We start from the raw sequence: 13,941 nt of genomic DNA on the forward strand, positions 1-13,941 counted from the left end.
AATAAGAGGACCCTCTATAGGAAATATTACACGTTTGACCATAACAGTGTGGCACATTGAGGACCTCATTCAGAGTCGGTCGTTGCGGCCGCACAGTCGTAAGGTAAAAGGGTCCGGATATGCAAATGAAGCGCTCGCAAGTTGCGTCATTAAGGTGGGATCGTTCGATGGACGAGCGAGGGGAAGATGCGGCCGTAAGACTAAAAATACGCCCCCTTCTCGTTCACATTACACGTCATCTCCGGGCATATAAGGATTAATCGAGACCATCGGGAACCATCGGAGCTGCTCGTAGAGCTTAAAGTTGACCATACCCTCTCTTAAGCACTACGATGTAGTCAGTGTAAAAACCTCCCATGTCACATGTGCCATGACACTACTTAGTTAATTATGCACTCCCATAGAACGCTGTTTGCATAGTCAGGCACGCCTGCGTTCGGATCTCCACTCCCCCGTTCACAAGCACCTTCCCCTGTTACCACCCACAAACGCCTCATCCTGTCACTCAAACTAATGACCTGGCTGTGTTCAAGGAGAGAGCAATTTCTGATCGTAATAGCTAGTTTGCGCATGCGCATTGCGAATTTTACGCATGCGCAGTTTAGCGAACATCAGTGGCGTACGACCGAGCGGCCGCAACGACCGACTCTGAATGAGGGCCTGAATGTAATGACAACAACTTTTGCCCAATATATATGGGAATGATTTATACTATAATTATAGGCAATACATTTTCTTTTAAATAATTTTCTTTATTAATGTTTGTGTATGTTAACTGTTGATATTTCGCTGGTAATATTTTAATTGCAATAATAAAAGTAAAATTTTAGAAAATTGTTGAATCCTTAAATGATATAAAAACATCATTATTAGATATCAATCTGTGGCTCATGAGTGCCCTATGTAGGAATACTTTTGTCTTCTTCTTTTTTCAGTATATTTACTTTATTCCTGGGTGCACCTCCCTAATAATATGAGAGATATATATATTGATAAATAAAACATATAAGAATATAGGACAATAGGGAAGAGCCTATGAAATTCAAAATTTCTAAATTTTTGAGTCTGTGCGGGTGTTGTGTGTTTTGTGTAAGAAATTAAATCAATCGAGACACATAAAATTATTAAAAAATAACATTTATTTACACACAATAATTGATCTAATATATCAAACACTGTATAGAGAAGTGATAGAAAACTAACAAAATTTCAGCTTGCATAAACTTTCAATACAAGGAAGCAAGGTACAACATCAAACATCAATCACATAGGGCCTGATTCATTACGGATCGCAACTACGATTGCAATAGCGATTACGCACGCAGTCTGACTGCGATAGTATGCTCATCCATTGCGATATATAAGGACACCCACTTTACCTTACACTCATCCATAATACTTAGCAAGACTGCGAAACCATCAGTAACATTGATTACCATTGCAGCCTCACGCACACTTGCACAAGCTCTGACCTTACTCAGGAATTGCTATCCTCATCGCACGCTACGAATACTCAGGCTGCGTAAGGCATCGGAGTGGATAATTTATGCACGTCCATGCAACGGCGTTCAAACGCACTGGCACGCCTGCATTTCTCTGACCACACTCCGTCACCACTCACAAACGGCACTTCCTGTCAATCACTCTGCGAAGGGTCTGCGTAGTCACTGCGATCACAGTCCCGATTGCAGTGGCTGGTTTGCGCACATGCACTATGATGCATGCGCAGTACGCAACTATCGGCCGATTGCGTGTGTATTAGTAGTTATGATGATCCTTGCTGAATCAGGCCCATAGTCAATTGTAAACTAGAGGCGTCTGAGATGTACTATTTTATAGTATCAGTCTTTTTTTAAGTATTGTTTGTAGATTAATTATTTATTTGGAAGTCACAAAAGCTTAGTGGAAAATTATTTGCAAACCTAGTACATACATATATTTTTTCATGTGAGGCATCTAAGCTTTAAACCCATATTAACTCCAGAAAATGAAGTTTATTTGAATGTATTAATTTCTGACTGTAGCAGATGATTTATTTTTATGCACTACTCTGTCTCTTTTGTTTCAAGCAAAGAGTCTACAGAAAACATTTCAACACAACTATTCAAATAAAGTCCTGTGATTTGTGCGTGTATAATTCTTATAACAATTGTGAATGATTGTGAACCTGACACTTTTCAGACAAGTGGTGATACATGGGAACTGCCTGTATATCATATAACGTGTGATAAAAGGATTTTTACTGTTATTTTTGGAACTTGTGATTTTACTGCTCCTGGTGTACATAGGGCCTTATTCAGCTATGGACGGAATTACAAAGCTGCTCGCAAGCAGGCGTCACACCTCCTGCTGTATTACGTATACGAGCCGCGTTGTTCAACGCAGCATGGTATACTTTGCAGAGCATCAGCCGGCTAAGGTGACCCATGGGGTCTTGCAGCCGGCCGCCGCAGATGAGAGGAAGAAACCAGAAGGTCTCCATCAGCCGACGGAGATCCCGGCTTCTTCCCTCCCCCTCAACGGCATCAACATGGCCGTTTCGGGAAATGGAGGCAATCGCGGCCCCCTCCCCGCCGACACTAGCGTGCACTGCTGAGTAAGGCTCATACACATGTATTAATGTATTCATTCCTCAAAATCTAGATAAATAAGTCAACAAAATTCAGCATTTATATATTTATTCAATATATAAAAAAAAATTTATATTTCAATTTATAAAAATATATATACATAAAATAGGCATTATGTTTCACTATAAAGAGCATGTGAGTTTCAGAAGATTCTAATTGAAATAACTTTTTAAATTACATCTCTGATATTGACCAAGGGTATTGTTACGGGTATAACAGAAGCAGATCCACAACAAGAATTCTAATAGAAGGGATTGGCAGAACTCTGTTTATCAAGCACAATAATAATTGAAACTCTTTGGCATGTTTGGGTACAGAACTGACATTTCACATTTTAATATGTAATATCATTCATGTTATGGTAAAAATAGAAAACATTGATCCTTGATCATAATTCAGACTAAACTACCTTATTTACACCTATTCACGCCTGCAGAGGCTGAACATCAAGGTAAATGCATCTAGTGAGATCCGCAAGCTTACTGTCTGTACATTTTACTCATAGCATTCAATTTTCTCTAAATATACAGGTAGTATACATATATAAATAAGGTGAATTAAGATATTCATGTGAAGAATTCTAATCAAAATGATGTTCATAGATATAGCCTCAAGCAACTGGACCTAATGTCATAGAAAATGACTTCCGATAACAAATCAAAACGATCAGTTTATTGTTGCATAGAAGAAAACAGATCACACATAAGGGCTGCTCCAATGTGGTGTTTGAATTATGCAGCATCACACTACAAATGCATTGAGTACATTGAGTAATAGACCGAACATGTATTGTAAAAATTCCAAGTCTATGGTTGACAAACAGAATATATACATTGTGCCCTTTTAAATGTACGAACAGGAATCCCTAAGTGTTGCATTTCCGGACTCTTTGATTTATCAGCATTATTTTTGGGAGGTAGTTGAAACCCTGACAGCAAGGATGCAGGCGCTCACAATGCCAGCGCCGGAATCCCAACACCAGTGAGAATCCTGGCGTCAGCATCCCGACCTTAGGCATCCCAACGGTAAGTATTGGGGTTAGGGGGAGGGTTAGAGGTTAGTGCTAGGCACTAGGGGGAGAGTTAAGGTTAGGCATTGGGGGGGGGTTAGGTTTAAGCACTAGGGGGGAGGTTAGGTTTAGGGTGCGAGGAGGGAGGACTAGAGGTAGGACACTTATTGACAGGTGATGGCAATGCTATTTTCCAGCAGGAACAAACAGGAACTCATTAACCATGATGTAATGTCCTGGGCCAAAATGTATTTTCCATAAGATAAGCTTTATTTTAAAGGCTGTTTTGAGTGTCTTCTTTTCTAAATAATATATATATATAATATATATATATATATATATATATAAATATATTTGTTTATTTGTAGCTCCACCCACAGTTCCTAAACCTATTTTACCAGAAAAATTGCCCTGTCAGGATGCCAGTGATCCCGAGCATCGGCATCCCGAACCCAATCCTTATTTTCAAGTTCTTACTGTCTGTATCTGGTGTCCTCAGACAATTATTGTTCTTATAATGCTTTTCTCATTTCAACTAAATGCAGGCTTTGCTATGATTGTTAGGACCAATAACTACACTAGTATGCTTTTAATACAAATGTTACGGCACATCTCACAAATGACAGAATAAATCCACATCACTCAGTGGTAAAAGAGGAGGTACTTTCACTTGAATAAACTAGATGTGCCCTTTCTCTTATAGTAACATTGGTTGATTTGTAGAGGTTAAATGCACTTTCCTGAATTTGAGAAACAATAGGCCTGATTCAGCAGAGGACAGAATTACAAAGCCGCACACAAGCAGCTTTGCAGTTCCATCCTTGCTAAAATGCAAATGCAGCAAGAGGTGTCTGACACCACCAGCTGCTTCTGCGATCCCAGTGCCATGACCGAGGTCACAGCCCGGGATCACGATAGTCACGATGTTGGATGGCGCTGGCCATCTGAGTAAGCCTCAGCTTACGCAGGCTGACCAGCTTGCAAAGTCAGGATTCTGTGTCCATGGACAGGCCGTTACCGCCCCCACACTGCCCCATAAACGCCTCTGCCTGCCAATCCGGCTGAGGCATACGGCGGCTTGTGTGCGATAATTGGGAATTTGCTGAATCAGGCCCAATGTTCTGAAAATTTACAGTATCTTTTCTATACAAACTTGGCTATTACAAACTGAGTATATTCAACTAATATTAATGGGAAATGACAACATAACAGAATTAACATGAAGCAGGGTCCCTTTACCTACAACTGGTGCACAACCTGACTGCTTTGTTCATATATATTTACACATGAATACATAATGTATACATATCACAAAAAAACATAACAACTGCATATTATTTTCCACTACTATCCTTAGACATGTTCGCTTTGATTTTACACATATTCCCTAAAACTATTTTGCATCAAAGTTCTACAACTTTACAGCATATATACAATATATAGTACTGCAAAGAACTTCTTTGTTCATGGTGCAGAAAATGGATTCCTTGTCAGTGATGTACCATCTAAATAACAGTATTACCAAGTCAGGTGATAGTTTTGCTCATCGTCACTTATGACTGGTTTTATACGCACAGAGGTGGAAAAAAACCTCCTATGTGCAACAGCCTTTTCTGAGATTGATGTGAAATAACAGGTCTCACTTATTTTGTGAATTGAGACTCATCTGTTCTTGCTTAGAAGGAAAATCTTACTCTATAGAATCCATTGTTGCCCAGTTCAGTGGAAACATTAATAGACACGACCAGCTTCAGTGTTTCTCTTCTGGTTGATAGCAGATTCGTTTGTCATAAATCAGATCATACTTTGCTATTTCACAGCCCTATTTGTAGAAAGTAACCTTGCTCATTGCATAGATTGCATTTCATGGGAATAGTCTGTTCCATAAACTGAAGTTGTGTATTTTTTCCTTACACAAATGGCAGCCTCACAGTCTTCCAGAAGTATTACCCAATGAACAAATTATTGCTTTCCTAAATCTGAAGATCGTAATTGTTTGCAGTAGACTTAAACTGGAAGCATTTGTTTAAACCCATTGTATTTATGTGTCATGAATACCTGGCTGATGATGCTACCTTTTTTTTAAATTCTCTACTACGGTGTCAGAAGTATCCACAAGTAGAAGACAGCGTTCTATACTGGAACTAAACATACTGCATTATAGGAAATCTATATTACATGTCTCCGCATTGAAACTAGGCTTTCTGAAAAAATGTTTAATCAATCTCATTGATGTAGTAATTAAATGTTTTGTTTTTGTTGAGACTTTATTCACTCGGTCAGTTTTAGTCACATTGTTCTTTGAGATCACTCCTTTAAAAAATATCTATTTACAATATACTGTCTCATTAGAAAAGTTTTAAGGCCTAGTTTTGATGTCGCTTCATGTGCAAAGCAAGGTGATCCGAGCGAGAGAAGCAGCGTCCGCAGGCTGCACACTTGAAGGGCTTGGCACCTGTGTGCTTACGGTAGTGCCTTGTCAGCTCGTCAGAACGGGCAAATCGCCAGTCACAGCCCTCCCAGGCACATTTATATGGCTTCTCACCTGCCAAAATAATGAAATGTTGACAATTAATACAATTACTGTAATTACTCCAACAATGACAAGGTTCTGGAATTGCATCACAAACTTAGAAGAGCTAACTTTTTGGTGTAATTAACAGTATTTGCTTTCTGCTCTTTCTCTCAGTATGCATTTCTGTCAGCTCGCAGTAATCATTTCCTTTTCCACATTTCTCTAGTACGTACACGTCTACATACATTTCTACCTCAGTTTTTCCAAAGAGTCACTTTTTTAAGTATGTTTAAAAAAAATAAAGTAAAATAAGATGATTGACAACTGTTAATTGGGGATCCCAGAGCACTATGTTTTTTATCTCTTCACTGAACTGCAGCTGACAGGAATGGTATAGAAATGCCGGCAGCTATTTAGCCGGTTCAAATCCTGACAGCGGATGCTCGACAGGATCAAGATCCCGACTGGGGCAGATAAGTACCCTAACTCTCCCCTGTCCCCCACCTAACCATAACCCTCCCGTAGTGGTGCCTAACCCTAACCTCCCCCCCAGTGCCTAACCCTAACCCTTCTCCCTAGGGGTGCTAACCCTAATCTGCCCCCCCCAAACCTAACCCTAATCCCGTTAGACTCCCTAATCCTAACCCTCCCCCCCGCCGCTAATGCTAATGGGACACCCCAGACCAACCTTCGTGCGGGATGGCGTCCTCGGCTTTCCGGCGTCAGGATTATGATAGGCGTCGGTATTTCGATGCCTATCATAAATCCTTAGCCGGCATTCCGATGTCGGGATTGTGAGCGGCGGCACATGACTACATCCTAGCGGACAATGGGCCTGGGAGGGCAATAGTGGATTTAGGTCTTTCTCAGAGGCTCCCACGTCACCCCAGATCAGTGAACATTGGGGTTTGACACCTATTTAATGAAGTACAAATAATATGCCTGCCTTTCATTTACATTTATATGTGTTCAGGGCTGTCATCAGAAATAGTGGGGCCCGGTACTGATAAAATAGACAGGGGCAGAGGTGGATGGAGCTGTGGATAATATAGGTGGAGCTACTTTGGGGGGGCATCAACTGGTGCATAAACCAGTTTAAAAATTCTCAACGTTTGGGCTGCAGGGGCAGTTGTTATTATAACTGTGTGGGGCGCAGGCAAGGCTGGCTGGACTGGGGCAGGGCAGGGAAGACAGGCTGGCTGGACTGGGGGAGGGCACAGGGATGGAAGGCTGGCCAGACTAGAAGGCTGGCTGGACTGGGGTGGGAGACGGGCAGGGAAGGCAGGCTGGCTGGCTGGATTGGGGGGAGTGCACAGGGAACGTAGGGAATGGCGGCTAAATATTTAAAATGCAGCCGATGTGCTTTGTCCTGTCTGCTACCTGATGCATTGTGCATTGGATTCCTTGCATGTGTTGGTTACCCACAGAACCAACCCCAAACACAATAAATGCAGTATACAAGGAAGTAAATGATATCTGCAAGAACAGATATATATATATATATATATATATATATATTCAAGGTGAAAAATGGAAAGGCACTCAGAGACGCAAATAACTTCAAGCAGCTACAATGATGAAATCAACGTTTCGGAGAGAACCTCCTTTATCAAGACTGTATAGAAATGCCGGCAGCTATTTAGCCGGTTCAAATCCTGACAGCGGATGCTCGACAGGATCAAGATCCCGACTGGGGCAGATAAGTACCCTAACTCTCCCCTGTCCCCCACCTAACCATAACCCTCCCGTAGTGGTGCCTAACCCTAACCTCCCCCCCAGTGCCTAACCCTAACCCTTCTCCCTAGGGGTGCTAACCCTAATCTGCCCCCCCCAAACCTAACCCTAATCCCGTTAGACTCCCTAATCCTAACCCTCCCCCCCACCGCTAATGCTAATGGGACACCCCAGACCAACCTTCGTGCGGGATGGCGTCCTCGGCTTTCCGGCGTCAGGATTATGATAGGCGTCGGTATTTCGATGCCTATCATAAATCCTTAGCCGGCATTCCGATGTCGGGATTGTGAGCGGCGGCACATGACTACATCCTAGCGGACAATGGGCCTGGGAGGGCAATAGTGGATTTAGGTCTTTCTCAGAGGCTCCCACGTCACCCCAGATCAGTGAACATTGGGGTTTGACACCTATTTAATGAAGTACAAATAATATGCCTGCCTTTCATTTACATTTATATGTGTTCAGGGCTGTCATCAGAAATAGTGGGGCCCGGTACTGATAAAATAGACAGGGGCAGAGGTGGATGGAGCTGTGGATAATATAGGTGGAGCTACTTTGGGGGGGCATCAACTGGTGCATAAACCAGTTTAAAAATTCTCAACGTTTGGGCTGCAGGGGCAGTTGTTATTATAACTGTGTGGGGCGCAGGCAAGGCTGGCTGGACTGGGGCAGGGCAGGGAAGACAGGCTGGCTGGACTGGGGGAGGGCACAGGGATGGAAGGCTGGCCAGACTAGAAGGCTGGCTGGACTGGGGTGGGAGACGGGCAGGGAAGGCAGGCTGGCTGGCTGGATTGGGGGGAGTGCACAGGGAACGTAGGGAATGGCGGCTAAATATTTAAAATGCAGCCGATGTGCTTTGTCCTGTCTGCTACCTGATGCATTGTGCATTGGATTCCTTGCATGTGTTGGTTACCCACAGAACCAACCCCAAACACAATAAATGCAGTATACAAGGAAGTAAATGATATCTGCAAGAACAGATATATATATATATATATATATATATATATATATATATATATATTCAAGGTGAAAAATGGAAAGGCACTCAGAGACGCAAATAACTTCAAGCAGCTACAATGATGAAATCAACGTTTCGGAGAGAACCTCCTTTATCAAGACTGTATAGAAATGCCGGCAGCTATTTAGCCGGTTCAAATCCTGACAGCGGATGCTCGACAGGATCAAGATCCCGACTGGGGCAGATAAGTACCCTAACTCTCCCCTGTCCCCCACCTAACCATAACCCTCCCGTAGTGGTGCCTAACCCTAACCTCCCCCCCAGTGCCTAACCCTTCTCCCTAGGGGTGCTAACCCTAATCTGCCCCCCCCCAAACCTAACCCTAATCCCGTTAGACTCCCTAATCCTAACCCTCCCCCCCGCCGCTAATGCTAATAGACACCCCAGACCAACCTTCGTGCGGGATGGCGTCCTCGGCTTTCCGGCGTCGGGATTATGATAGGCGTCGGTATTTCGATGCCTATCATAAATCCTTAGCCGGCATTCCGATGTCGGGATTGTGAGCGGCGGCACATGACTACATCCTAGCTGACAATGGGCCTGGGAGGACAATAGTGGTTTTAGGTCTTTCTCAGAAGCTCCCACGTCACCCCAGATCAGTGAACACTACAGTTATTGGGGTTTGACACCTATTTAATGAAGTACAAATAATATGCCTGCCTTTCATTTACATTTATATGTGTTCAGGGCTGTCATCAGAAATAGTGGGGCCCGGTCAGACAAAATAGACAGGGGCAGAGGTGGATGGAGCTGTGGATAATATAGGTGGAGCTACTTTGGGGGGGCATCAACTGGTGCATAAACCAGTTTAAAAATTCTCAACGTTTGGGCTGCAGGGGCAGTTGTTATTATAACTGTGTGGGGCGCAGGCAAGGCTGGCTGGACTGGGGCAGGGCAGGGAAGACAGGCTGGCTGGACTGGGGGAGGGCACAGGGATGGAAGGCTGGCCAGACTAGAAGGCTGGCTGGACTGGGGTGGAAGACGGGCAGGGAAGGCAGGCTGGCTGGCTGGATTGGGGGGAGTGCACAGGGAACGTAGGGAATGGCGGCTAAATATTTCAAATGCAGCCGATGTGCTTTGTCCTGTCTGCTACCTGATGCATTGTGCATTGGATTCCTTGCATGTGTTGGTTACCCACAGAACCAACCCCAAACACAATAAATGCAGTATACAAGGAAGTAAATGATATCTGCAAGAACAGATATATATATATATATATATATACAGTGTATATATATATATATATATATATATATACACATACTGTACGTGCACAAACTACAGCTACTGCATGCAACAGTATTAGCTTAAGAAAGGCAAATATTTGAACATTGAATGATGGAATTCCCTATATTGTTTCTGTATTCAGTACAGTATTTAAGCAAACACAGTGAAAGTAACAAACAAACTATTTAAATACAACTTCAGAACTGAATTAGGCCAGTATTTATAGAGAGAGATCACACATTTATTTCTACCCTAAGACACAATGAGGGTGATTTAGGGGTATATTTACTAAAGTGCGGGTTTTTAAAAGCGGAGTTGTTGCCCATAGCTTCAGATTCCACTTATCATTTATCTAGCACCTTCTAGAACAGGGGTGGCCAACCATTCAGAGGTAAAGAGCCTCCCAAAAATATAGCCAAGTTGAAGAGCCGATATCATGAGCACACTGAAGGCGTGCAAGCAAAAATGGGGCGCAGCCTAGCGATCACAAGGCCATGCCCCATTTTTATGCTCACGCCTATGGTATGACATTTGCAGTAGCAATGCCCCCAGTGGTAGTGCCCATTATGCAGTGCTTCATTGTAGTAGTGTCCCTTATGCAATGCCCACTGTAGTAGTCCCATTATACAGTGCCCCCTGTAGTAGTGCCCATTATGCAGTGCCCCCTGGATTTGTGCTCCATATGCAGTGCCCTTGTAGTTGTTCCCCTTAAGCAGTGCAACCAGTACTTACCTGACTTCACGCTGGGCTTCACTATGTGCACCGCTCCTGCTGTCACTCCCGCTGACTGCTGGATCTAACATCGCGTGTGACATCACGACGTCACCCGCACACTACATCATTGGTTCCCAGTTGGCCTCTGAAGCAATCAGTGGGCCTGATTCAGACCCACTCGCAAGCGCTATGCACTCGCGAGTGTGTCAATGTTTGTCCACTGGGCATGCGCACACCAGAGCCGGCTCCGAAGTGCGCATGCGTGAGACCCGGCTAGCAACGGGCGCTCAGTCGCTCCGGGTCTCACACCAAAAGGGGACGGCTGTCGATGTTGATCCACAGCTCACCACGTTTTGGAGGTGGGCAGGGGGGGGTGGCTGGCCAAACGGAGGCGTTCCCGATGGAATTCCTGCCGTATGGGGGCGGCCCCACTGACATCACGAGTGATGTCAGTGGTGAGCTTCCGGAGTCATTAAGATCCAGAAGCTCACTAGGGCTTGCGGGAACGAGACCCTACCACAAGGGTCTCGTCGCAAGCCCCGATGGTCAAGACCATCGCGACCATCACCTGGCCGCTCTCAATAGCTGTGGGTGGTCACCCACAGCTATGTGAAGCCAGGAGACCGCACCAAAAAAAAAAATGATCTGATTCAGAGCAAGCGATCTTATCAGAGCGTCCGGCTCTGAATCAGGCCCAGTGTTCACAGTTGCAGTGCATTCACAGTTGCAGTGGTGTAGCAACGTCCCCCACACACCCAAGCCAGTGCAGAGTCTGCGGGGGATGTTGCGAGTCGCAGCACAACAAAGAGCCCCTGTTCTTGAAGATGATCGCTAGCATCTGATTGTTTGCTATGGGCAAAAACTCCATTTCTAAAAACCTGCACTTTAGCCAAGTCAGTTCTTTATGTGGATCCTGAGTGTTTTTGAACTGCGCTTGCTTTGGACCTGAGGGTATACAACTATGAGGTTTATTTACTAAACAGAAGCTTTTCTAAGGCAACAGTTAGCTGCATTTTTGCCAACAAAAATGCAAAACTCTTAAAATACACCTGGCTTTGCATTAATAGTATTGCTGTTTTAAAATCTGCAGGCAACAAAGCTGATAATTGGCTGCTTTGAAAAGCCGCCATTTAGTTAATAAACCCCTATGATTAATTTAGAGTTACATCTCCATTTTTCGGATGAAGGGACTTACTGTACAGTCCTATAACTGGGTGGTAAGGGTATGTTTGCATATATGCAGACTTTAGCAATGGCATGTTAACTGAATTTCAGCTATGTATAGATCTGCATATGTGTAAAGACATACAAAAATATCTTTATTTTATATGTAAAGACACCCACTATCAGGTAGACCTCCTGCACCAAGGATAATGATGGCTGTTTTGAAACCATGTGTATGGCATAATTGCAAAGATGGGTACATCTTTACATATGGGCACATATCTACATTTTGTTTTGTGCACATCTTTGTGCACAAAATGGGTGTAATGTGGGTGTAATTACAGTCAACTGGTGTTAATCTTTGCACCAGACCCAAGGTTCATTAGCAAGATTTAACATAATTATCAGCTACAAGCTACACTAATGCTGGGTACACACTTGGCGATATATGTTTTGTTCTTCTGACAAGAGATATATCGTGAGTGCATCAGTGGGTGTGTACACCCTATATGACATATCAGGTCGGCCCTTCCAGACAGCCGATGGCGATATATCTGTAACTATATAGTTGCATCTGACTGTGTGAATGGGTGACCCGCCGACCAGGGCCATTAAGAGCCAGCCTGGGCTCTATTACTGATTAGGGTGCATGGCCACGCCCCTTTAGAAAAAATGAAATACCCTATTTCACGGCGCTGCACGCTGGGGAGGGGGGAGCTGTGTGCCCCTATACCCGGTGCATATGCAGGGGGGGCGCTATCAGTGTGATTTCCCCCCCCCCCACAGGCAGAGGAGAGGAGACTGCTGCTGCTCAGCAGAAGCAGCAATCTTCCCGGTCTCCCACTACAGCACAGCTCACAATAGCGTTTGCTGGACTGCTGACAGGTAAGAGGGAGGACGGGCAACATCAGACCCGGGTCCCTGCCAGGCCCCTCCAATTAGTATCCGCTCCCCCACCTCTCTGCACCCCTACCAAAGACCGCCCATATGCAGGGACCCGGAGACACTGACAACACAACTGGGCAGTCGAATTTAAATACCCGCCCAGTTGTGATGAAAGCCCAGACACATTGAGCAGCTGAATGGTAAGAGTGTATAGCTTACCAAACAGCTGCTCTGACGTCAAAGTGTATACCCAGCAGAAGGATGATAGACAGACAGACAGACAGATCGATAGATAGATAGATAGATAAATAGATAGATAACCCAGGCATAACTATGGGGTAATATGAAAGGGGTCTGACGGGGTCTTGTGCGGCTGCCACCAATATTGCTTTAGGTTCTGCTCCCCTCTGTTGTGTCCATATTCAGGATGGAGCTGAAACTGCGGAATAAATGGTTTTTTTCCCTGCACGCAAACCTGTTTTGGTGGTTTTTCCGAGGACTTTACCTTACACCTCCATGAGCTGCGAGGTTTAGTCTGACTGTGGGGGCTCATGCACGGGGTAATCCCTACTAATTAAATTGCTCCGGAGTGGCAATTATCCGCGGAAGGTGCACATTATGGCAACAGCTGCTCAGCCCGGTGTATCTGTCACATGTACTTTGCTACCCTATTCTCCTTTCCAATGTATACAGTTAACATGGAGGATAATGAACGCTGCTGACAGTATATACTGGAGTGGGGAGTAGGGCCCCAGAGAAGTACAAGTAGCAACTACACTGTTATCTGACCACCATCTTCCCAGATTTGAGACAGTAACCTAAGGCGCTGAAACTTAATTCTACCTGAGGGTATGGGAATTCCAACACTCTGCCTCTCTCATCATGAAGTGCAGAGCAGCGCGTAGCAGAGGAAAGGAAACAGCCGTCAGCTTGCTAAGGTAATGGGTCCCCTTCAAAAATGTAGATAACATTTTGTTTCTTACCATTACAAACATCTCATAGGTTTGCCATGCAAAGTAACCCAAACATTATAAAAGCGGCA

General features: G+C 44.3%; 1 protein-coding gene across 1 annotated transcript in view; it reads right to left on the reverse strand.

Moving 5' to 3' along the window:
* Positions 1-1,120: 1,120 nt before the first annotated feature.
* The window catches only part of LOC148508669 (Krueppel-like factor 5), a 46,135-nt gene continuing 33,314 nt past the window's right edge, over positions 1,121-13,941 (reverse strand). The window contains exon 4 of the mRNA XM_088444283.1: positions 1,121-6,184. Within this exon, the coding sequence (XP_088300409.1) occupies positions 6,006-6,184 (179 nt within the window). The 3' untranslated portion in view covers positions 1,121-6,005. The remainder of the gene's footprint in view (positions 6,185-13,941) is intronic.

Source organism: Taudactylus pleione, unplaced genomic scaffold (genome assembly GCF_031769625.1).
Source record: "Taudactylus pleione unplaced genomic scaffold, aTauple2 ptg000352l, whole genome shotgun sequence".
NCBI lineage: Eukaryota > Metazoa > Chordata > Amphibia > Anura > Myobatrachidae > Taudactylus > Taudactylus pleione.